This window comes from Microcaecilia unicolor, chromosome 3, assembly GCF_901765095.1.
Source record: "Microcaecilia unicolor chromosome 3, aMicUni1.1, whole genome shotgun sequence".
NCBI lineage: Eukaryota > Metazoa > Chordata > Amphibia > Gymnophiona > Siphonopidae > Microcaecilia > Microcaecilia unicolor.
Genome location: NC_044033.1, coordinates 533,759,773 through 533,786,649, shown reverse-complemented (window position 1 = coordinate 533,786,649; position 26,877 = coordinate 533,759,773). Strand labels below are relative to the sequence as shown.

The window sequence follows — 26,877 nt, the reverse complement described above, 5'->3', positions numbered from 1 at the left end:
AGTGCATGTCTGACATCTTGGGGTCCCGGGGGCCCTCTGGGTTCTTTCACCCCCCCCCCCCGTGTGTGTCTGGGTTCCTGTTCGGCCCTGAGGCCCGCACGAGTGGCTCTGTGTGTGTGGGTTCCAGTTCGGCCGTGAGGCCTGCCTGTTTGCCTATTTCCCTACTTCCTGAGGGAATGCGGGGAGGGGTAGTTTAGGGGTATTGTGTAGCTGGGGTGTGTGGTGGTGGGTCGGTCCCCCCTTGGCCTGGGTCAGCGCCCCACTGGCCTTGGCCAGGGCCCAAGGGCTCACGACCAACCCAGTGGATTACAGGTATCACTTATGCTGAATATTGCACTTAATCACATAAGAGATAACCGGTTGCATAAACCTTGATATTTAATTCTGGTGCCCAGACATGGCCTGGCATTGAATATCCAGAAATAACTCCAGTGGCATCTAAAATAAAATGCTCACTGCCACTGGCTGAATATCTACTCTAAAAGGTTGTCTTATCGATACCCAGCTCAGTTTTGCTTTCTAAATCTCCTCAGTGGTCAACCCTGCATTTTCCTGCCCTGATTGATTTGGACCATTAGACCCTTTCTAGACAGATCTTCTTTGTTCATACGGATTTTTACTCTCCTGGTTAGTTGCTTGGACTAATGCATTTTGATTTACAATGGCCTCCCATTCTCCCTTACCAGAGCGGGGCAGACTAGGGAAACAGGTTTCAAGTTTCAACAACTTTATTGATCAACAAGCACATAGATATCATATGGCCATGTTTCGCCTAGGTAGGCTGCATCAGGGGTCACAAAACATAAAAATGGACTCTGTTCACTCAAGTCACAACAGTAAAACTAAATCACAACTGCAACTCCTTGGAAACAGGAGACTGTTCCAAATATATATATTATTCCTTTACATATATTTTCATATGTTAAGGGATTTCAGAGGGAAAACAGCGGTACACAGAGAAGTGGGAACAGAGGAAGGCTTGACAAACTTCAGGAATAAAACAATTAAAATGTATTACTTAAAATTTGTATAAAACCAATATAAAATAAACATTCAAAAAGAATATGTGCACATTAAAACAAAAGGCCAATCATGTGCACTGAAGTAAATGAATGGTCAACAAACACAGACACCATTCAATTCCTCCAAGAATGGAATGACATATGTAAAACAACATTAGACACAATTGCCCCAATCCAAACCAGAACATCACACAGGAAAAAATCAAATCCATGGTTCACCGAAGAGCTGAAAGAACTCAAAACACAAGTCAGAAAACTAGAATGCGCATGGAACAAAAAGAAAGATGAACACACACTAAATGCTTGGAAATCACTTCGGAGGAAATACAAATATACCATAAAACAGACCAAAAGACTACACTACAAAACAATGATTGGACCTAACTACAAAGACACACACAAACTCTTCTACCTTGTAAATAAACTGCTGGACACCACACCAGTTACAAACAACAGCAAAGATACTCCAGGGGTCGACGACCTTGCGAAATACTTCAAGGAAAAAAATCATACAATTACGACTTAAAATACCCACCAGTCCCACCGAATATGCCACACTCCTAAACTGTTTAGACCCAGAAGACGGAATATATCCAGCAGACAGAACCTGGACCGAATTTGAATCACTGTCAGAGGACCTCATCTCCAAAACGCTCAAAAGATTCGCCAAATCCCACTGCAAACTAGATATCTGCCCAAACAACCTCATGAAATCAGTTCCTCAACAATTCATAATAGACCTAACGAACCACGTGAACTTCATGCTGCAAAACGGACTTTTCCCAAAGGATAAAGGAAAACTTCTACTCACCCCAATACCCAAAGACACAAAGAAAAACGCAAGCGAAATAACTAACTACAGACCAGTTGCATCCATACCATTAATAACCAAAATAACCGAAGGGATGGTAACCAAACAACTCACAAACTATCTCAACAAGTTCTCAATACTGCATGATGCCCAATCAGGGTTCCGGTCAAACCACAGCACAGAAACAGTACTAATTACCCTAATGACCAAATTTAAGCAAATGATTGCAACCGGCTCCAACATACTCCTCTTACAATTTGACATGTCAAGTGCCTTTGATATGGTTGATCACGGAATCCTACTACACATACTTGAATATTTTGGCATCGGAGGCAATGTCCTAAACTGGTTCAAGGGGTTCCTAACCCAGCGCTCATATCAGGTCACATCAAACTCAACCACGTCTGCTGCATGGACACCTGAATGTGGAGTACCGCAGGGATCCCCCCTCTCACCAACCATTTTCAACCTAATGATGATTCCCTTGGCAAAACTTCTATCGAATCATAACCTTAACCCATACATACAGTGGTGGAAATAAGTATTTGATCCCTTGCTGATTTTGTAAGTTTGCCCACTGACAAAGACATGAGCAGCCCATAATTGAAGGGTAGGTTATTGGTAACAGTGAGAGATAGCACATCACAAATTAAATCCGGAAAATCACATTGTGGAAAGTATATGAATTTATTTGCATTCTGCAGAGGGAAATAAGTATTTGATCCCCCACCAACCAGTAAGAGATCTGGCCCCTACAGACCAGGTAGATGCTCCAAATCAACTCGTTACCTGCATGACAGACAGCTGTTGGCAATGGTCACCTGTATGAAAGACACCTGTCCACAGACTCAGTGAATCAGTCAGACTCTAACCTCTACAAAATGGCCAAGAGCAAGGAGCTGTCTAAGGATGTCAGGGACAAGATCATACACCTGCACAAGGCTGGAATGGGCTACAAAACCATCAGTAAGACGCTGGGCGAGAAGGAGACAACTGTTGGTGCCATAGTAAGAAAATGGAAGAAGTACAAAATGACTGTCAATCGACAAAGATCTGGGGCTCCACGCAAAATCTCACCTCGTGGGGTATCCTTGATCATGAGGAAGGTTAGAAATCAGCCTACAACTACAAGGGGGGAACTTGTCAATGATCTCAAGGCAGCTGGGACCACTGACACCACGAAAACCATTGGTAACACATTACGACATAACGGATTGCAATCCTGCAGTGCCCGCAAGGTCCCCCTGCTCCGGAAGGCACATGTGACGGCCCGTCTGAAGTTTGCCAGTGAACACCTGGATGATGCCGAGAGTGATTGGGAGAAGGTGCTGTGGTCAGATGAGACAAAAATTGAGCTCTTTGGCATGAACTCAACTCGCCGTGTTTGGAGGAAGAGAAATGCTGCCTATGACTCAAAGAACACCGTCCCCACTGTCAAGCATGGAGGTGGAAATGTTATGTTTTGGGGGTGTTTCTCTGCTAAGGGCACAGGACTACTTCACCGCATCAATGAAGGAATGGATGGGGCCATGTACCGTACAATTCCTTCCCTCCGCCAGGGCCTTAAAAATGGGTCGTGGCTGGGTCTTCCAGCACGACAATGACCCAAAACATACAGCCAAGGCAACAAAGGAGTGGCTCAGGAAGAAGCACATTAGGGTCATGGAGTGGCCTAGCCAGTCACCAGACCTTAATCCCATTGAAAACTTATGGAGGGAGCTGAAGCTGCGAGTTGCCAAGCGACAGCCCAGAACTCTTAATGATTTAGAGATGATCTGCAAAGAGGAGTGGACCAAAATTCCTCCTGACATGTGTGCAAACCTCATCATCAACTACAGAAGACGTCTGACCGCTGTGCTTGCCAACAAGGGTTTTGCCACCAAGTATTAGGTCTTGTTTGCCAGAGGGATTAAATACTTATTTCCCTCTGCAGAATGCAAATAAATTCATATACTTTCCACAATGTGATTTTCCGGATTTAATTTGTGATGTGCTATCTCTCACTGTTACCAATAACCTACCCTTCAATTATGGGCTGCTCATGTCTTTGTCAGTGGGCAAACTTACAAAATCAGCAAGGGATCAAATACTTATTTCCACCACTGTATATGCCGATGATGTAACAATATATATTCCATTCAAACAAGACATTAATGAAATCTCCAACGAAATCAACCAAAGTCTACACATCATGAACACCTGGGCAGATGCATTCCGATTGAAACTGAATGCAGAAAAAACTCAATGCCTCATACTTACCTCCCAATACAACATGAATAAATTCACCGCTATTAACACACCTAAACTAAATCTACCAATCTCAGAAACTTTAAAAATCCTTGGAGTCACTATTGACCGCCACCTAACACTTGAGACTCATGCGAACAACACAACCAAAAAGATGTTCTACTCCATGTGGAAACTGAAAAGACTAAGACCATTCTTCCCAAGATCTGTCTTCCGCAGCCTAGTGCAATCACTCGTACTCAGCCACCTGGACTACTGCAATTCACTATACGCAGGCTGCAAAGAGCAAATACTGAGGAAACTTCAGACTGCCCAGAACACAGCAGCCAGACTCATCTTCGGAAAGCCAAAATACGAAAGTGCAAAACCCTTACGTGAGAAACTACACTGGCTCCCACTCAAGGAACGCATCACCTTTAAAGTATGCACCTTGGTTCACAAAATCATTCATGGTGAAGCCCCTGCATACACGTCTGACTTAATAGACCTACCACCCAGAAACGCTAAAAGATCATCCCGAACTTTCCTCAATCTCCACTTCCCGAAGTGCAAAGGTATAAAATACAAAGTACTGCATGCATCAACCTTCCCTTATATGAGCACGCACTACTGGAATACACTACCACGCAACCTGAAAATGACCTATGAACTAACCGACTTCCGCAAACTACTGAAGACTCATCTCTTCGAAAAAATCTATTGCAAGGATCAGAACACATGAATTCCATACACACTAATAAAAATGCATCAATACACTCTCTTCTGAATTCTCTTCCCTGTACTTTCACCACACTTAAAATTCTACCCTCAGATAAAATTGCTATACCCTAAGGCTCTCTTGCTATTGTTCTATCGCCCTATCATTTCCCCATCGATACACTGCATTGTTCTATCCACTAATGATATTTTTTCCATTGATACATTCCACTGTTCTATTTTCCCAAATGATATTTTGATTTTCACTTTGCCTTCACAAAACTCCTCACTATGTAACCATAACAGTACTGTAACAAATTGTAACAAATTGTATTTCCATCATTCACAATATATTGTAAGCCACACTGAGCCCGCAAAGAGGTGGGAAAATGTGGGATACAAATGCAATAAAATAAATAAAAATAAATCTACTGAAAGTCCAATAGTTTAAGTTATAATTAATATCAAAGGTCAAGTGTTAAACCTCAAGTCTTCCAGTAGATTTACTTCAATGCACATTATTAGACTTTTGTTTGCACATATTCCTTTTCTTTTGAATGTTTTATACAAATTTTAAGTAATAAATTTTGTTTTATTCCTGAGGTTTGTCAAGCCTTCCTCTGTTCCCACTTCTCTGTGTATCGTGGCTTGTCCAGAGGGAAAACAGCAACATTTTTTTAAAATGCTGGTCCCCGCCGATACTGAGATGGGATCTGCATAACTGGCTAATGTGGGCCCCAGCTGAATATCGACCGAGAACCACATAAGCTCTGGTAGCCAGCACCTAACCAATTTGGCCCAAATATTCAGTACAGTTGCCTGGACACGACCTGGCCCTGAATATCTGGCCTAATTCTGCCCGCAGGTGTCAGCATTTAAAAAGACGCTGATCTCCGCAGGCTAAATATCTATCCTACAAAGTATTACAAGAAGGGTTGATAGGAAAAGGTTAGAGCAAGAGGAAGGTAAGACATCTCTTATTCATTTGGGAAATGTAGGCCATTCTGGGAGAAAAAGAAAACCAGTGGAATAAGCAATCAGTTCTAAATGAACATAAAGAGGGAGTGAATTCCACAGAGAAGGTGTCGAGACACTGAAACAAGAGTCTTAGATAGCTATCCTATCCATTCACCATGTTCACCTTGATACTAAGACATTTTTCTGGGAAGATGAAGAGAGGGAATGAGATGGGTAGCTAAAGATGCTGTAGAGCCTGAGGTCTGAATTTTATGACTTAATGCTAGAATTTTAAAGGGTATCATACATGCAATGGGGAGCCAGTGCTCTACTATGAAAAGAGGGTTATGTGATCAAACTTCTTGTAGCTGTGAAGTACTTTAATGGCCATATTTTGAACAAGTTGTAGTCTATTGAAATCCAATGAGAAGTGCAAATTGATACAAAGTCTTATAGAGGGCAAAAGCAAAACAAATCCATTGAAGCAAAAAGAAGCAAGATAAAGCTACCCAAGAGATATGAAGATGAAAGGAAAGAGTGGCAGAGGGAGAACTCTTCTAACAGTTGATAACGATTGGATCATATTGGACCTAGTTTATGAATGGGGAGAGTGTTTCTGATGCTATAGTGCAGGGGTGGGCAGTCTTGTTCCTTGATGGCCACAGCCCAGTTGGGTTTTCTGAATTTCCCCAATGAATATGCATGACAACTATTTGCATACAATGGAGGCAGTGCATGCAAATAGATCTCATGCATGTTCATTGGGGAAATCCTGAAAACTCTGCTGCATTGTGGCCCTCAAGGACTGAAGTTGCCCACCTGTGTTATAGTGAGTAATTGTCACAAAATGCCTAGCCATCCACCTGGGGTTACCCCGTGGCCACTTAGAGGGTCTATCCTCAGCACAGCTTAGGTCCACCTGCTGCTTGTGCTGTATACTAGCACTCTCCTCCCACCGACTGGGTCACAACTGGCTCTGGGCAAGTCTGCTGCTCTCAAATTAGCCCCACTTATTTCTAGGTTACTGGAGGCCACACTCCCAGTGGTCCCACAGTTCCCAGAAAGCACTCTCAGACCCAACACACAAAGCACCAGGTTTCTTTATCAGTCCAGGCAAGCAGGGCGAACAAACAATTATGCTTATTCTCTTTAAAATATTGAACAGTGGAACAAAAATAGTCAAATAGCAAACAATAAGAGGTAACTGAAATATGGGTCAATTATAACATTAACTAATCATTTGCATACTTCGTAGTAAGTACTTGGGGCGATCAGGACATATATTTCACTGAGCCTCAGCAAAGAGATCTGTTTCTCTTTACTCACCAGGCTAAGGGGTGTGTTTACTAAGGTGCATTAGCGTTTTTAACGCGCCTGTAAATTTAAGACGCATTAAACGCTAACGTGCCTATACGTTTCTATGGGCACATTAACGTTTAATGCATGTACACTATTTATGCTGTTAAAAATGCTGCTAACACACCCATAACTCTTCTTAGTAAACCTAGCTGTCAGACTGGAAGGGAAATGGGACTTGATATACTGCCTTTCTGAGGTTTTTTGCAACTACATTGAAAGCAGTTTACATATATTCAGGTACTTATTTTGTACCAGGGACAATGGAGGGTTAAGTGACTTGCCCGTGGTCACAAGGAGCTGCAGTGGGAATCGAACTCAGTTCCCCAGGATCAAAGTCCACTGCACTAACCACTAGGCTACTCCTCCACTGTAAGCACCAGCCAGCAACAACTGCTGGGTAATTTCAAACTCCAGACCAATCAGAGCCCAGTCAACAAGTTTTAAAAGTATACTGCTGCTTGCTTTCAGCTTCTGTTAAAGAAAAAAGAACATTCAGTTCCCTATAACAGCTTTACAGCAAAGAAACACCACCTGCTAGCCAAAAAGGAGAAATACACTTAACATAATTAAAATAGGAAAAAATCTAATACATTTTACAGGCTTAAAACACACTGTTTCTTCACAGTGGTTATCTGGCATCCGGTGATCACCGGATGGTATGGTTCAATATTAAGACAGGTGCGGAGCTCTGTAATGTGTAGAAAAATTTTTACTTAGCTTAGGGCTAGAGTGAATAGAGCTAGAGTGGGTGTTGTGCTCTTCAGCAGTACCACAGCTTTCACTGATGATATATTTTTTTACACATTACAGAGATCCTAATGGCCTGTGTTTGATTGCCAAGATCATTGATTATTAGCATAGTGGCGGTAGGTAGGGCAGGGGTGCAATGATGTTTGACTACTTCATGTTGCTTTTTAGCAGCCCAGCCGTGGCAGCATGTTTTTACTGAGCACTCTTAAAAACATTCGCTTTATGCTATCACTTTTTTGATGTGTTATTCACAGCAATTATAAAAACGAAATAAAAAATAAGTAATTCAAGTAGTGTACAACGGTTTCTCCTGTGTGTATATGGAAGCATAATTCTGACACCAGAACGTTTTGTTTACCCCAGAGTTATCTTAGTACGATAATATTACGGGGATCTAATATGGCCACCGGGTGGTCGTCTAAGTCTGGCCTGTCGAATGACAGGATCTGTGAACTAATGGGCGGTGAGCGTCTGTTCAGTGAGGGTGAGACTGAAGACACAGTGGATTGGGATGATTTACTAAGAATAAGTAAAACATGGGTACGTACACAATATCATGTGAAAACACTCAATGAATATTGTCATGCACTGCGTATCCCACGTGGTCTACGGTGGAATAAGGAATGACAGAGAATTTGTTTCTCAATGGAATGCCGTGATATCCAGGTGCTCACTGGATTTAATGCTGCTGACCCTTGATAAACTTAAAAAGGAGTTGGATATCCAGCAAGCTGAGATGGATGCTAAGATGGAACAATTAAGAAACAAGGATGCAGCAATGTTTGAAAATCACTACCAACAGCACACGGCTGAAATTCGTAAGCAGAAAATAATGACATTTAAAAGAGACGAATTCGGCTACACCAAGGGCCTGATTAACTTAAGACATAAGACATAAGCTTGTATCCTGTTTGCCTCTATGTCCTTAACCTCCACCATTTTGATCCAGCCCATCATTTTGATATAATTAAATGAGTGTCCCGTTGGTTGTCCTCCTTTCATCAGGTTTCAAAGATGCCTCTTACGTCTACATTCTAATTCTCTCATCGTATTTTGTAGACTTCTAACATCTACATACAAGCATTTTAAGTATGTTTTTTTTATTTGTGTTCACAATCTGTTTTGCAGTTGATGGGATAGTTTGGAATCATTTATCTCTGTCTGTTTGTTATTTAAATGCAATTTAATGATCAATTTAGGGAAGTCAAAAAATGATTGCTCTGACATAAAGTCCCTCTGGCGCCGATTTACCCAGCCAAATTAAAATTAACTTGGAACAGAAAAGAAAACTAATTTACCTTTGTAAAAAAAAGGTCCATGAATTTCTGAAATTTTACCAGCCAGATGATCTCATTAGTAATGCACAAGGGAAAGAAGCATGAAAACCTACCACTGAAAACCAAGCTACAAGCTGCTTCTGCTGAAAAGTCAGTTCCTTGAGAAGGACTCTGGAAATGATCAGTTATATCCCAAATTATTCAGAGATGGATTCTGAAGTTTCAAGTGATCATTATTTACAGCATAACTCTCAACCTTAGAAGGGGCCTACATGATGTCTTAGGGCGGAGTCCGAGCAGATGCAAACTTCTGATCAGTCAAGGAAAGGTCGTGATCTTCAGCACCAGTAGCTGTAATATACTTGCAGAGAAAGCAACATTTGTTTTGACCCCAAATCATTATAACAATAAAACATGAAACAAAGAGTAGAAGAAAAACAATGTATACAATGGTCAAATACTGGTAAGTAAATATATAACACGCAATATTATACACTGTAAAAATAATAAAATCAATATGAAAAATCATATTTTAAAAAGCTAAAAATAAAAAACATTTTTAGGCTAAAAACAAAAGCAGAACAAAAACAGAAAAATAAACAAACCATCCATCAAAAAAAAAAAAAGCGTCAGCCTATTCATAGCAGTAAACATCAATGTTCATAATTGAATCAAATGCCCTGTATCTTCATTATTATTATTATTATTAATTACATTTGTACCCCGCGCTTTCCCACACATAGCAGGTTCAATGTGGCTTACATAGTAAATAGAATTACAAAGTCTTGAAGGAGAATGTTACAAGTTGTAGTAAACATAGTAGTAGTGGGGTTTTGAGGATATGTAAATTGAGCATGGAGAGGTAAACAAAGATAGGATGAGCAAAAGGAGAAGAGATTGGGAGGGGTAAGGAGTAGGAAGGATGGAGAGGAAGAGATTGAGGAATGAACGTAAGGAGATTGTGAGACATGGTCAGAGCTATAATAATCGTCGGGGCAGGAATCATGTGGGTGGGCTTAAAAAGTTAAGTTGGGTCATTAGGCTAAGCTTTCTTGAAGAGATGGGTCTTCAACTTTTTTCTGAATGGTAGATGGTCGTTGATTGTTCGGATGGATCTTGGCAGAGCGTTCCAAAGCTGGCTGCCCAAAAAGGAGAAACTGGATGCATAGGAGGTCTTGTATTTAATACCTTTGCAGTTGGGAAGGTACAACCAGAAGAGCACCAGCGTATCTACAGTGATGTAGCAATGTCCATAAATGTATAAAATGCCTGTACCTTTTATGTCCTGAATAAATTATTAACCTCTCTGTTGGGATTGTGCCAGGTAATTCTGACCTGGATTGGCCACAGTTGGAAGCAAGATACTTGGTTAGATGGACCATTGGTATGACTGTTCTTATGTTCTTCTGATGTCTAACTTTGGCCAGGATCTCTTGAAGATATTTCAAACTACGTGCTCCTAAGTGTCTGCTTTTCCCAGGTGCTCTATCTCATTTTTAAAGGTTAGCACCAACCGCCCATCTTTCTGGAATAGGCTCCCCCTTCCTCAAAATGTTGTCTCATTCATATCAAATCTAAAACCCTGCTCCTTGCACCATCATCTCATCCACACATTGAGACTCCAGAGCACTGCCTGCCTCTGGGATCCTGCACATGGAACAGGGAGCTTTTCTATATAAGTACATAAGTATTGCCATACTGGGACAGACCGAAGGTCCATCAAGCCCAGCATCCTGTTTCCAACAGTGGCCAATCCAGGTCACAAATACCTGGCAAGATGCCCAACATTGTACAAAACATTTTGTGCTGCTTATCCTAGAAATAATGGTCTATGGACTTTTCCTTTAGGAAGCCATCCAAAGGTTTACCTTTTTTAAACCCCGCTAAGCTAACTGCTTTTACTACATTCTCTGGCAACGAATTCCAGAGTTTAATTACACATTGAGTGTAGAAATATTTTCTCCGATTCGTTTTAAATTTACTGCTCTCATCCTTCCTGTCTCATCAGCTCGTAACCTTAGGGTCATCTTCGACTCCTCCCTCTCCTTCTCTGCACATATTCCGCAGACTGCTAAAACCCGTCGTTCCTTTCTCTATAATATCAGCAAAATTTGCCCTTTCCTTTCTGAGCACACTACCAGAACCTTCATCCACACTCTTATCACCTCTCACTTAGACTATTGCAACTTGCTTCTCACAGGTCTTCCACTTAGCCACCTCTCTCCTCTTCAATCTGTTCAAAATTCTGCTGCACCACTAATATTCCACCAGTGTCGTTATGCTCATATTAGCCCTCTCCTCAAGTCACTTCACTGGCTTCCTATCCGTTTCCGCATACAGTTCAAACTCCTCTTATTGACCTGTAAGTGGATTCACTCTGCAGCTCCTCAGTACCTCTCCACTCTCATCTCTCCCTACATTCCTCCCCGGGAACTCCGTTCACTGGGTAAATCTCTCTTATCTGCACCCTTCTCCTCCACTGCTAACTCCAGACTCCGTTCCTTTTATCTTGCTGCACCATATGCCTGGAATATGCTGAAAACCCACCTTTTCACCACTGCTTTTGGCTCCTAGCCACTACTCAATTGCCCTCCCCTTCTTCCTTCTCACCCAGTACTTCCCTCACCCTTAATTGTCTTGTCTGTCTGTATTGTTAGATTGTAAGCTCTTTTGAGCAGGGACTGTCTCTCTGTGTCAGTTGTTCAGCGCTGTGTGCATCTGGTAGCGCTATACAAATGCTAATAATAATAATAGACTTCCTGAGCCGGTACGTCAAGCTCCATCTCTGGCCGTCTTCAAATCTAAGCTAAAAGCCCACCTTTTTGATGCAGCTTTTAATTCCTAACCCTTATTCACTTGTTCAGAACCCTTATTTTATCATCCTCACTTTAATATTCCTTTATCTCTTGTTTGTCCTGTTTGTCTGTCCTAATTAGATTGTAAACTCTGTCAAGCAGGGACTGTCTTTTCATGTTCAAGTGTACAGCGCTGCGTATGTCTAGTAGCGCTATAGAAATGATAAGTAGTAGTAGTAGTTTGTAACTTCATTGCATACCCCCTAGTCCTAGTATTTTTCGAAAGAATAAACAAGCAATTCACGTCTACCCATTCCACTCCACTGATTATTTTATAGAACTCTATCACATCTCCCCTCAGCCATCTTTTCTCCAAGCTGAAGAGCCCTAGGGGCTGATTTGAGAAGGTAACTAGGGCATTTATCAAGTAGGCCTTGTTATTTAGCGTATTTGTGAAGAGTGCATTTGACTTGATCAGTTGTAAATGGGTGAAAGGCCGACCAGATTCTGTCTGCTTGGGATCATAGTGGTGAAGGATTATGTAGATTAAGAAAATGATCTATTGATGTTATTGAGTTATTTAGTGGATCAGCTGTTGGTGTGGGTTTGCTTGTATATATGATGCCCACAGTTCAAAGATAAATGAATTAAATAAATTGATGTTAACAATCAATTAGTGCAGTTAAGTGGCATTAATTAGATTTTGTAAACGCATCTTCCTGCTCTCTCTTCTATAATTCTGTGCGCCTAAATCCCCCAGCTTGCTACTCAAAAGGAGGCATTGCATTTATACAGCTGGAGTGAATCTCAGCACCCCAAAAGTGGGCGTTGAAATAGGATCTAAGACGTATTCTGTAGTGCTCTGTATAAAATAGCGCTCTGGGAAATGATGGGAGTGGCCAAGAGTGAGCAGTTGGCTCTCTGTTTTGCTGAAAGAGTTTTACTCAGAAAACTATGCCTCACATGAAAACAAAGGGATCGTTAAGGTCTTACTGCTGTTGGCCAGAACTTCTTCCCCGTTCAGCAAACTCTAGACTGCTATTCAACTCGACGTCCACTAGATAATGCTGGTATGAACACTGAGAGGCAGCAAGAATGAGCTTCTGCTTCATTGGAGCACGACACGCCATTGTCTCCGCCAGAAACCGACGTCTCCCCATGCCCTGCCCCTATCCAGGAGGAGAAGCTGAACTTAATGTTGATGGAAGTCACTGAGCTGGGGTCTAGCGGCAGCAGAGCTCCCATTGGGGAAACTTCGACAGGAAGTATGATATCAACAGAGAAGGGGATTTCTGTTTCTGTGGTGATAGCGACACTGGATGCTCTCTGGAGGGGACAGAGAGGCTGAATGCTTCTGTTGTAAAATTGACTCAGGAAACAACAAATCTTGCTTCTAAAGTTGAAACATGACTCTTCTGAGCAGGTACAAGAAATTCAAACGGAGGTAAACTCTATTAAAGACACCATGACAACATTGGCGAAAGATAACTTGATTATACATCATATGTTGGACCAGATTGAAAATTTTAACAGACGATTAAATCTTAGGTTTCTGAACTTTCCTAAACCTGTTGGTGCCTCCCCTTTAGTTTGCTTAAGATATATTTTTTTGAATGTTTAAAGTCTTCCTCTGAACATATTCCTCCGTTCAATAAGGTTTACTGTCTACCAGTAAAGAAAGCAGTGGGGGAGGCACAGCACAGTTACAGTGAAGTTTAGTTCAAATTCAAGATTAGAAATAAGATAATGATTTAAAAGATTTGTCTGCAATATTGGAAGATTCACTTAATGATCTGTCTAATAGAGCAACCTTATTGGTTTCTTTGGTATTTGTGTTACAAGAAATGATTTATCTTGGGGGAAGAGCTCTAGAGCACTTGCTAATGTTTATAATTTTTAAGTGCAGGCGCTGTATTCATAAATTTTAGGATATTAATTTCTCCACCACTTACCTATAAGGTAAGATGATTCACAATTACACTGAATGAAAGAAATTAAGTATATTTATTGGATTACATTAACCTGCATTACCAGGTTTAAGAAAGAACAGGAACACCACATATTTAGATTCAAAAGGGTTTATTAAGTTCCAATTTTAGCAATTAATGTTGCAGCGAGAGATGAGTCTTAAGAGATCTTACAGAGAATCTGTGCTTAAGTAAGGTAAATATGAATTATTAGTTACTTACAAGTCCTTGTTACAAAGCTGAGTGATGAGCACATGGCACATGGTTACAGGAGAGAAGGGTAGAGCTGTAGGTCCCCAGAGCAGCAGATCCCAAGAAGAAACAGGTCCCAAGAGGGCAAGCTGGGCTATTTCCAGGCTTTTTATAGTTAGCAGAGAAGCATGGTGGGTGCATGTCCTGGATCATTTGCTTCCTGGTTTGCACTGGATATTTTGCAAGGCATTATGGTTATTGTAGTCTGTTCACATGATTACATTATAAGTCTTTCCTTTCTGCACATGTCTTGGCGTCTTCATGTCTGATAGCTGATGGGAGGGGGCAGGTATACCTCTGATGACAGGCAAATGTTTTGTTTATGGTTTTCCTCTGAGTTCTTTGTTGTCAATAGCTGGAGTTACGCCTTCCCAGACCCTCTGTCTGCAATTGTGTTTTGATGTTGGTGAGCCTTCAGGTACCCACCTTAGTCATGCTTTTGTTACCAGTCCTTCAAGTGGGAGGAGAAAGAAGTTTTATATCTCTGTGAAGCAGTGCCCTTTTGTCTCTGTTAAGTGTTCCCAAAAGTTTCCCAGGAAAAGGGAGGGGGGAAGATGGGCTTGAAATGAGAGCCAGTTTCTGCTGCAGTTTCAAATATATTTTTAAAGCTGTATTTTTGTATTGCTATATATATTTGTATCTGATTCAGCACAATCAACTGACATACTGCTCAATAATTCTGACACCATGTTACATTTGAACAGGATTCAAATGCTGTATTAAGACTATTTCAAGAACTCTGTGGTCAGAAATTATGGATTTATCCAGACGTTACCAAAACCACACAAGATAGGCAAAAGGTCCTTCATGGGTATGAGAGATACTGTTAAAGCTTTGAGTGTGACTTTTTTTACTGGCACATGCGTGTTCAAGTGTATAGTACGTTATTTAGATGTGAATTATGTTTTATTTATTCCAGATATTTCATTGACCTGAAGCGACTATCCAGAGATGTTGTAACAGCTTGAAGTTAGTGATTTAAGGGTTGACAGTGGCTATATAACCAGGGCCTTTGTTTTCTTTTTCTGTGTATTCTCCTTCATTTCCCTTGTTAGTCTCCCTCTTGATTGTGGTCTAAGGAAGGGTTATAGTAATCTGTTTCTTTACCCTGTGTTGCTTGTCACAAGTGGATACTTGTACTGTTATTTGGATAAATTGATAAATAATTTAAAAAAAATAATATAGCTCTAGGCTAGTTTTGGGGGTCATTTACTGAATGCGGCCTAGTTTGTCTAATCTGATCTTGATGAATAATTTGAAAAGAAAGTACCACAAATAAGGTTTTATGAGATGATCTTCGTATCCCAGCTGAGAATCAGTGTAAACTTGAAAAGGCGATTGAGTTTCTTGTCAGTAAAGTGAGGTCTTGGCTTTTAAGATTTGCTGTGCTAATAGCCTGCTTTTTATGCAGTTTCTCCTCTTTTCTCTTCTTCCATCTCTGTAATGTTGTAACTAAGCCTCCTTGTCACAACTGGCACGAAAGTGTTGAAGAATTTGACAGCTTTGCTCATTTGACACAGTGTGGGGGCCCGTTCTTGACACCTGAAGATTGTTCCTGTATTAAATAGATTACTTAATACTTAAATTAACTAATGTAACTACTTGAAACTATATGATTGTGTGAAAAGTTTGTTCATTTGAATGAAAAATGCATAAATAAAGACAAAGTTTGAAAGAAACTTCTAGAATAAAGCAAACTGATTAGAACCTGAAGGCATGACTAGCTTTTCGTGCTATTCCCAGTCCTCCTCAATATCCTACATGAGCCCAACTGGTGACATTATCAAGTCCTTCAACATCACATGTCAATGACATTTAATGATGTGAAAATAAGGCCTCACCAAGCCACAGATCTCTCAGATGTCAATAAAAGTGTCTCTGCAGTAGGAACTATGACACAACAAATACAAACTCAGTCTTAGGCACTCCAGGTCCGAGCTTGTCTGCTTAAGTTGACTTGGACAATCTTTCAACTTTAAGCTCCTCACTAAGAGCTATTTTACTCAAAGGATCAGTTCATGGTCTGTGGGTTCAGTTCTCACGATTGAAACCCACAGCACAACCTTTTATACGTTTGTACCAAATTTGGCACCTGTACATTTCTTTCAAGAAACAAGATCTAGCGACTATCGTATACTTACTGGTCACTAATTATTATTATTAGCATTAGTATAGCACTACCAGACGCACCCAGCGCTGAACACCTGATACAAAGAGACAGTCTTTGCTCAAAAGAGCTTACAATCTAAATAACACAGACAGACAAGACAGTTACGGGTGAGGGAAATAATGGGTGAGAAGGAAGGAAGGAACAAGGGAAGGGTAATTGGGTAGTGGCTAGGAGCCAAAGCAGTGGTGAAAAGGTGGGTTTTCAGCACTGATTTGAAAACAGGTAGAGATGGAGCTAGACGTACAGGCTCAGGAAGTCTATTCCAGGCATAAGGTGCCGCGAGAGAAAAGGAGCGAAGCCTGGAGTTAGCAGTGGAGGAGAAGGGGGACGACAAGAAAGATTTGTCCAGTGAGCGGAGTTCACGAGGAGGAATGTAGGGAGAGATGAGAGTGGAGAGGTAATGGGGGGGCTGCAGAGTGGATGCATTTAAAGGTCAGTACTACAAAGGTAAGACAGGCGCAATAAGTTACAGCATTTACAGAGCATGCAAGTAAGACTGCTAGGAGCGGCCAAATCCAATGACTACATGAGGACAAGTTTAGAGTAGCTCCGGTGGCTCATCTCCTGAGTATCTCTCCCAACTGCTCCCACAAGGGAACTCTGGTCCTCCCAGCTGCTCCTTCTCACCTCCCTACTACTACTACTTATCATTTCTATAGCGCTACCAGACGTACGCAGCGCTTCACACTTGAACATGGAGAGACAGTCCCTGCTCAATAGAGCTTACAATCTAATTATGACAGACAGACAGGACAAGTAAGGGATAAGGGTTAGGACAGACAGGACATATCAGGGATACGGGACAGTTGAAGGTTTAGGTTTAGGAGTTAAAAGCAGCATCGAAGAGGTGGGTTTTTAGCCTAGATTTGAAGATGGCCAGAGATGAGGCTTGGCATACTGGCTCAGGAAGTCTATTCCAGGCATACAGTGCAGCAAGATAGAAGGAACGGAGTCTGGAGTTAGCGGTGGAGGAGAAGGGTGCAGATAAGAGAGATTTACCCAGTGAATGGAGTTCCCGGGGAGGAATGTAGGGAGAGATGAGAGTGGAGAGGTACTGAGGAGCTGCAGAGTGAATGCATTTGTAAGTCAGTAAGAGGGCAAAATTAGTATGAATGAGGCTTCTGGCTTTCAGCTGCTTTGCACCCAATTTAAGAACTACTCACAGAAACTTGCTATCTTCCCAAAGTTTTTTTTGTGAACAGAGGCCTTCTCCTAGGCTCCTAGCAGAGGCTCACTTCCCATCAAAGTCCTGTCTTAGTTATTTCTTCATTCATTTATTATTATTAGATTCTTGAAATACTGCCTTTCAGTTATCATATCCAACTGTATGCTTAATGCTTAATTTTCTTTGTAATGCACGCAGCTCTCATGCACAGCGAGGATATGTATATAACAAAGTGCATAAATGACCATAGCTGGTGTGACAGTGCAGGCAGGGTTAGTCTCCTGGGCTTTCCTCAGAACAAGGGCAAAACAGGTTTCATAAAATATAAAAACCATCTATATGAATATGGGAAAGGAAAAGTAACAATCAGACAGAGGTACTGTTCATTTGAGGTAGAGTTATTAAAAACACAACTCTGGAATTTGTTGCCAGAGGATGTGGTATCAGCAGTTAGCATATTAAGATTAAAAAGGTTTGGACAAGTTCCTGGAGGAAAAGTTCCTAGTCAGGTATTGAGATAGACACGGGGAAGCCACTGCTTGTCCCTGGGAACAGTAGCATGAATCTTGTTGCTATATTTGAACCAAAGGTCCATCAAGACCAGTATCCTGTTTCCAACAGTGGACAATCCAGATCACGAGTACCTGGCAAGATCCCAGAACAGTAAAATAGATTTTATTCTGCTTATTCTGCTTATACAGTGGATTATTCCCAAGTCCATCTTAATAAAGGCTTATGGACTTTTCTTTTAGGAAGTTAGTCAAACCTTTTTTTAAACCCCACTAAACTAACTGCTTTTACCACATTCTCTGACAATGAATTCAGACTTTTATTACATATTGAGTGAAGAAATATTTTCTCCAATTTGTTTTAAATACTAATAGCTTCATTGCGTGCCCCCTAGTACTAGTATTTTTGGAAAGCGCAAACAAGCGATTCACGTTCACCCATTCCATTCCACTCATTATTTTATAGACCTCTATCATATCTCCTCTCAGCCATCTTTTCTCCAAGCTGAAGAGCCGTAACCGCTTCAGTCTTTCCTCATAGGGAATTCGTCCCATCACATTTATTATTTTCGTCATCCTCTGTACCTTTTCTAATTCCACTATATATTTTTTGAGATGCAGTGACCAGAATTGCACACAATATTAGAGGTGCAGTCGTACCATGAAGCAATACAAAGGCATTATAACATTTTTGGTTTTGTTTTCTATTCCTTTCCTAATAAGTCAGAATGATTGAATATTTTGACACCCAACAGACAGGACTTAACAAGGATCTGGGTTTTCTAGCCCATTATAAACCATAAAGTTGTATCGCTCTGTTTATCACTCTCCTCTCAACTACCCACACCCATCCTGTTAGACTATCAATGAAATTAAATGCTTTGATGTACCCATGCATACCTCCTACCCACCCCCACCTTGCTAGACTGTCATTGAAATGCTTTGATGCTTCACTTATATATACTATCAACTAACACATTTGCTTATTTCCGATCTGACGAAGAAGGGCAACCTTCGAAAGTTAATCAAGAAATGTATTAAGTTATGTCCAATAAAAAAGGTAGTATCTTGCTTTCTTTTCCATGTTTTATTTTGTTTGATTTCTATTGATAACCTAATAATACCTAACATTCTATTTGATTTCTTAGCTTCCATCACACATTGAGCAGAGGGTTTCAACGTATTATCAACGATGACACCTAGATCCTTTTCCTGGTTGGTGACACCTATTGTGGAACCTTAAATAAGAACATAAGAGGTGCCATACTGGGACAGGTACATCAAGCCTAGTATCCTGTTTCCAACAGTGCCCAACGCAGGTCACAAGTACCTGGCAAGATCTCAAAACAGTACAATACATTTTATGCTGCTTATTCTAGAAATAAGAAGTGGATTTTCCCCACTCACTCACTTGTGTACCTAAAGCTGTTTGTATTTCATTGTACGAAACACATTATTATTATTATTATTATTTGTTGCATTTGTATCCCACCTTATCCCACCTCTTTGCAGGCTCAAAGTGGCTTACAATACATCATGAGTAGTGGAAGAATGTTAGTAAATAAACATTTAGTATTGCAGGATCTTGGTCAGCATGATGATAATAAAACAAAGTTATAGTATACAAGCAGATATTGTGAAACAGTTCTGAATATAGATGGGTGAGCTGTGTATATTCACATTTGTTGATCTTTGTGGTACGCTTTATTAGAGAGGGGTCTTCAGTAATATGCAGAAGTTCATTCTTTCGTAGATCGATTTCAAGCTGCGCGGCAGTGCGTTCCATAACTGTGTGTTCAGGTAGGTAAAGTTTGATGCATGCATTAGTTTGTATTTCATTCCTTTGCAGCTGGGGAAGTGCAGATCAAGGAATGTACGGGATGATCTTTTGGCATTCCTAGGTGGTAGGTCTATCAGGTCTGACATGTAAGCTGGTGCGTCTCCTTGGATAATTTTGTGAACTAGTGAGCATACTTTGAACGTGATGCATTCCTTAAGTGGGAGCCAGTGTAATTTTTCTCGTAAGGGCTTGGCACTTTCAAATTTTGGTTTGCCAAATATGAGTCTAGCTGCAGTGTTCTGGGCTGTCTGGAGTTTCTTGATTATTTGTTCTTTGCAGCCGGCATATAGTGCATTGCAATAGTCTAGATGACTGAGCAACGTTGATTGTACCAGGTTGCGGAAAACACTCCTTGGGAAGAAAGGTCTTATTCTTTTTAATTTCCACATTGAGTGGAACATCTTCTTGGTTGTGTTTTTTGCGTGGTTCTCTAGTGTTAGGTGTCGATCAATGGTGACTCCAAGAATTTTTAGGGTTTCTGAAATAGGAAGGTTTAGAGTTGGTGTGTTAATGGCGGTGAATTTTTTCTTGTTGTGTTGGGAGGTGAGTATTAGGAACTGGGTTTTTTCTGCATTGAGTTTTAGCCGAAATGCGTCCGCCTAGGAATGCATGATATTGAGACTTTGGTTGATGTCATTGGAAATTTCTTTTAGGTCATGTTTCAATGGGATGTAGATCGTTACGTCATCTGCATAAATGTATGGATTAAGGTTTTGATTTGATAGTAATTTTGCCAAGGGTATCATCATTAAGTTGATAGAGTCGGCGAGAGGGGGGATCCTTGTGGTACTCCGCATTCAGGTACCCATGCGGCTGAAATAGTCGAGTTAGATGTTACTTGGTATGATCTTGTGGTTAGGAATCCCTTGAACCAATTGAGGACGTTGCCTCCGATTCCGAAGTATTCAAGGATATGTAATAAAATTCCGTGGTCAACCATGTCGAAAGTGCTTGACATGTCAAATTGTAAAAGTAGTATATTCTTACCGGATGCAATCGTTTGTTTGAATTTAGTCATGAGAGTTACTAATACTGTTTCGGTACTGTGGTTAGACCGAAATCCTGACTGGGAATCGTGAAGTATTGAAAATTTATCTAGATAGTTTGTAAGTTGCTTGGTCACCAACCCTTCCGTTAATTTGGTTATTAAGGGAATGGATGCTACTGGTCTGTAGTTAGTTAATTCACTGGCACTTTTCTTTGCGTCTTTGGGTATGGGGGTGAGTAAAATGTTTCCTTTTTCCTTCGGGAAGAGTCCATTTTGTAGCATGTAATTCAGGTGTTTCGTTATGTCGTTTATAAATTGTTGAGGAGCAGATGTCATCAGGTTGTTTGGGCATATATCTAGTTTGCAGTGAGATTTGGCAAATCTTTTGAGCGTTTGGGAGATGATGTTCTCCGATAATATCTCGAAGTTAGTCCAGGTCCTGTCCGCTGGGTGAATGCCAGGGACTGGGTCTAGGCAGTTAAGGAGTTCAGCATAGTCGATGGTACTGACAGGTATTTTAAGTCGTAGTTGTACTATTTTTTTGTTGAAGTATCTTGCGAGATTGTCTGCTCCAGGAGTGTCTTTGCTGTTGGTTGTGACTGGTGTGATATCTAATAGTTTGTTCTCGAGGTGGAAAAGTTTATGTGTGTGTCCTTGTAATTTGGTCCAATTATTAACATCATTTCTGTGTTATTTGAATATTCAAATGTGTTGTCTATAAAGGTGATTCATTTGTACAGTGATGATATTGTGAATCTCATATCTGTTATATGAATTTTCTTCCATGCAGCCTATTAAAGGTATCATTCGCCTTCTGATATTTATCATATTTCTGTTATTTGATTGTTCTGCGGTGCTGTTAAACATTTACATTTCTGATACTATTATCGTCTTATTCCTATTACCAGAATTTCCATTTGCCATTTCCAAGTTTAGCTCATTCATTGCAGTTATGTTTATATCTCGTCATTCCACTATAGTTATGCTGTTAAAACATTTTTGGGCCAATATTTAGCCAGTGGCAGTCAACGTTTTTTTATTTTTTTTTGTACAGTTAATGTCACCAGCTAAATTAGCCCTGGATATTCAGTGCTGAGCCATGTGAAGGCAGTGGGACTGAATATCGGGTTCTGGTCCAGGGCCTAAGACAGTTCTAGGGACTGCGAGTCCTGGTTATCGACCGGGACCCACATTTAAAAAAGTCCAGTTTTCCTCTGCTTCCCCCTCCCCCACCATGGTCATCAGCTCCCCCCTCCCAACCCAATGCTTAATAGTGAAGATCCCCAACTCATCCCCCCATAGGTCCTTACCCCTTCCCATCCACCCCCACTTGTACAGTTTCCCTCTGCTCCTCCCTTCCTCCCATGGTCAATAGCTGCTCTCCCAACCCACTGCTGAAGAGTGATCCCCTTAACCCCCCTCCCAGTCACCCCACCTCCAAACCAGGATAAACCCCCCCCCCCCCATTGAGCTTACCAGAGGTCCCTGGTGATCCAGTGGGGGAGGGGGGAGTGGAAGCAGGCATAAAACCCACTCACTGCTGCCCCTAGTGGTTGTGAATCCAAAATGGCTACTCTGACCGCTTGCAGCCTGTAGAGTTCATGGCAGCCATTTTGTTAAGGCAGCCACTAGGGGCAGGAGTGAGCGGGCTTTCCTCCTGCCTCCACCACCCTCTCTCTCACTGAACCACTAGGGACCTCAGTTAGGCCTGGGGGAGCCTATCCTGGGTTGGAAGTAGGGGATAGGGATGGGGGATCTTTACTCTTCAGCAGTGGGTTGGGAGGAGGCTATGAACCACGGGAGGGGGGAGTGGGGAGCGGAGGGAAAATTTACTTTTTTATTCAATTTGGTCCTGAGATGTTCAGTGCCTGGGAATTTAGTTTTCAGCTGTCCTAAATTCACCTGCTCAGCTATGCATGCCTATTACTACTACTACTTAGCATTTCTATAGCGCTACTGGACGTAAGCAGCGCTGAATTTCTTCATAAAGGCAGTTATTAAATAAAATATGTGCAGTGCTGCACGACAGAGATATGGATGTTGTAGGGGCAGAGCCGGGGATCGTCACCCCACTCCCTAAGGTTGGCTCTGTATGAGTAACGGCAACTTTTTCCTAGTAAAAAAGCACTGGACTAATCACTTGTTTATTTACCGAAGCTTGAGATGCCACTACTCAGAAAATTGCATCAAAGCAGTTTAGAGAGTATCTTTATAAAAGTTCAATGGACATGCAGAAAAGGGAAGAGAAGACAATGTTGAATTTAAGGGACAGGATCAATGTGGAAAAAGTTTGTATGAACAGCAAAGTTCTGAGCAGTTTTTAAAATCTAGGATAGGAAGGTTCTGAGTTAATAGTTATTGGTAAGTTATTCCAAAGTTTAGGTATAGGCAGTTTCGCAAGAGGGCCAGGATAGTAACTGACTTCAAGACGGGGGTGGATGTGACTAGCGAATCCTTAGTAATGACCAAGTCAAGTCAGAGGATCACTGTACGATGAGGAAAGAAACACACTAGATGATCCTTGAGGTTTCAAAGGTTCTTCATTCTAGCATCCTTCATGGGAATAATATCGATTTTATAGTAGCATATTTTCTCTTGTCCTTGCAGGGTGACAGTGGTGGGCCTCTGGCATGCAAGAGTCGGAGAGAGAATATCTGGTACCAGGTGGGAATAGTAAGCTGGCGTGTGAGCTGTGGCAGGAAGAAGAGTCCTGGAGTCTACACTGTGGTATCCAACTATCTGGAATGGATCGAAGAAGTGACAGCTGAAGCTGGGGAACCATTTCACCCAGATCCATCAGCTGGACAAGAGTCCATCGTTGCTATCTATACTCCCTCTTTCTCCACTTCCTCTTCCACCTTCACCAACCCCAACTATGCCTCAACACAATCCCCTACTCCTGCAACCGAGAACACTTCGTCCATTGATACTAAAAAAACTAACGCATATTCCATCAGCACCATCTCTAGTCCCTCTTCCACTCCCAGCCAAGTCACTGACACTCCCAGCCAAGTCACTGACACTCCCAGTCAAGTCACTGACACTCCCAGCCAAGTCACAGACACTCCCAGCCAGTTCACTGACACTCCCAGCCAAGTCACTGACACTCCCAGCCAAGTCATCACCACTCCCAGCCAAGTCACCGCTACTCCAGGCCAGCTCACCACCACTCCCATCCAAGACACTGCCACTCCCAGCCAAGTCACAGCCAGCCAGAATTATACCACTACCGGCTTCACAGATGCCACTGACACGTCTCAGGTACGCACATTCCCTACATATACCACAGCCGCTGCCACTGGTGACCTGACTGATGATAACACTACCCCTACCAATGCTACTGGCGGCACTGTTCCGGACACTGCTTCTGATGCAGTGAACCTAACAACTGTGGTGACAGATACCCCTATTGTTACTGGAGACACCCTCACTGATGTCCAGAAGACTTCCCCGATTGGTACTTCCCTTTTCATCGCCAACACCCCTGTTACTACCACCCCTCCCTTAGACTCTGAAGCCATAAGTACTCCCACTCCCAACCCCAACTTTGTCACTGACACCTCTACAGATATCGCTCTCACCCCTAGCTTTGATACTGACGCCACCCCCGTCTTTTCCATGGACACCCCTACGGATATTACTACCACCCCTACCCTTGACACAGATTCCATCACGCCTTCTTTTGACTATTCTGCGGATATCAGTATGACTCCCACCGTTGCTGGCCAGATCTCCACAGATGCCAATGACATCAGTACCCCTACTAGTACCGAGGCCTCAGACAATCCTACCACTCCTGCCTATTCCTCTGAATCCAGTTACGTCAGCTCTTTCTACGTACCGGCCTACATTGCTGCCACCCCCACATATGGCAGTATTTATGCACCTCCTAACTACATATCTCCCACCCCCTCATATGTCAATCATTTCTATATTACTTCCTCACCCAGTAATACCACCACATATGAAAGTACTACCCACAAAGCTGACACAACCACTAACGAAAGCAGTTATACCCGTACTACACACACGGTGATTATCCCCTTCTACCATGGAAATGCCATCGTACCCTCGTATTCGGATCCTAAGGAGGCCCCCAAATCAATAGACACCCGCAGCTATCAGGATGCCACCAATACCGAGGCAAATTGCGTGGCGCCCCCTGCTGCAGGCAACACTTTCTGGATATTGGTAACTCTCACTCTTCTCTGCACTGCTCACTGCCTTCCCTGAGCTTACCGATGTGAATGATGAACTAATCAATGAAAAAGCTACCCAGTACGTTCATCCCTGTCTATTGTACAATTATTTGCAGTGTTATGCAACGATGATAGTCATGAATTTATAGCAGTCAGTTTTCAAAGGATACACGATCCTAGTCATAAATCGATCACTTTGAAAACTGTCTGGGGCAGAGCTCCCAAATTTGGATGCCAGAGTCATGCAATAAGGAATGGAGTCTGATTGCAAACTAGGAACTGGCTAAAAGACAGAAAAGAGAGTACAAGTAAATGGTCAGCTTTCCAAATGGAAAACGCTACCCCAAGAATCTGTACTGTGACATTGCACCTGTTTATAAATGATCTGGAAAAAGAAGCAATGTGTGAGGTGATCAATTTGTGGATGGCACACAGGTCCAGCTCAGGGATTCATGATGTCCTGAGCCAGTGTTTGGAGGGTGAGAACCAGGGAAGCCATTTTCAAATCCACTGATGTAACTGTGACCTTGAGCAAGTCACTTAACTAGGGTTACCATATGGCTCCAGAAAAAGGAGGACAGGTTGAGCCAGTCTGGGTTTTACTTCCATTCCTTTCAATGGAAGCAAAACCCGGATTGGATCAATGTGTCCTCCTTTTTCTGGAGCCATATGGTAACCCTACGACTTAACCCTCCATTGCCTCAGATACAAACTAGACTGTAAACCCTCCAATGATAAGAATATTGTGATAAGTATGAGGCTGTCCTACCCTGGTTAGGCCCCTAGAGGGCGCTGTTCCCCTATAATGTCCAGGGAGAAGGACTGGGTGAGTCACTAACAGTAAGGGGATGTATAGCAGGAGGTCGCTAGGACCGAGGAGAGTCCTGGAGGAGGAAACAGATGCAGCAGGTTATGGGCTGGGTCCTGTTTAGCCGTTAACCACTTAATACCCCACCTTCGTGGGAGGCAGTGTTGCCAGGTGGGTGGTTTTACTGCCCAATTGGGCGGTTTTCTGCGACCCGCCGCGGGAAATTTTTGCCCGCGGCAGGTTGCGGTTTTTTGGGCTTCTTTTTTTTTTGGGCGGTTTTCAGGCGGTTTTTTCGGCCGTGGGGGCGGGGTTAGTGACATTTTGGGCGGGGTTAGTGACGTTCTGGGCAGGGCCGGTGACGGGGGAGGCGGGGCCGGTGACGGCGGGGGCGGGGTTGATGACGCGGGGGTGGGGGTGTCAGGGGCGGGGTTTGAGTTTGGGCGGGTTTTGGGCTGTTTTTAGGCTGGATTGGGTGGGAAAAAAAATTTCCACCTGGCAACCCTGGTGGGAGGGAAAGAGGAGAGCTAGCAGCTGAAGCAGAGAGCTAGGAGGTGGTGGTGGTGGTGGTGGTGGTGGTGTCACAATATACATATTCTTGATTGACCATGGAAAAGAGGTGAACTAAATGTAGATACCCTCTCCTTTCCTTCCACGCCCCCATCTTGGGACCACTATTGCAATATGATCCACGCCGATGTGAGAGCTTGAACCATGAACCATGAAAATGGGTCCAAAAGCAGAAGGTACATTTGTTGTTTGATTGTTTTATTTTTAGAGTCAGGTTGGGCCTAGTTTCTTTACCACTTCCTCTTGTTGATTTTCTTGTAAGTCCTTTTCCATGATCTCAATTCCATTTTAAGTGTCTTTACTCTCCATTCTTAAAAGCAACAGGAAGAAGGAAGAGAACCTCCACGAATGGAGCAAACCAAAATCTAAATGAAGGAAGTGGAGTCAGTCAATAAAAATAGGAACCAGATGATGGGATCCCAACAAAGCTACATATTGGTGCTACATGCGCCTGATTCAGGGGTCAAGGCTTCTTGTTTGGAGACAAACGCTCAATGA

At 42.2% G+C, this 26,877-nt stretch overlaps 1 protein-coding gene across 1 annotated transcript in view; it reads left to right on the top strand.

The window, feature by feature from the left end:
- LOC115464838 (mucin-2-like) overlaps positions 1-25,525 on the top strand; it is a 75,334-nt gene extending 49,809 nt beyond the window's left edge. The window contains exon 5 of the mRNA XM_030195197.1: positions 23,413-25,525. Within this exon, the coding sequence (XP_030051057.1) occupies positions 23,413-25,038 (1,626 nt within the window). The 3' untranslated portion in view covers positions 25,039-25,525. The remainder of the gene's footprint in view (positions 1-23,412) is intronic.
- The last annotated feature ends 1,352 nt before the right edge of the window (positions 25,526-26,877 follow it).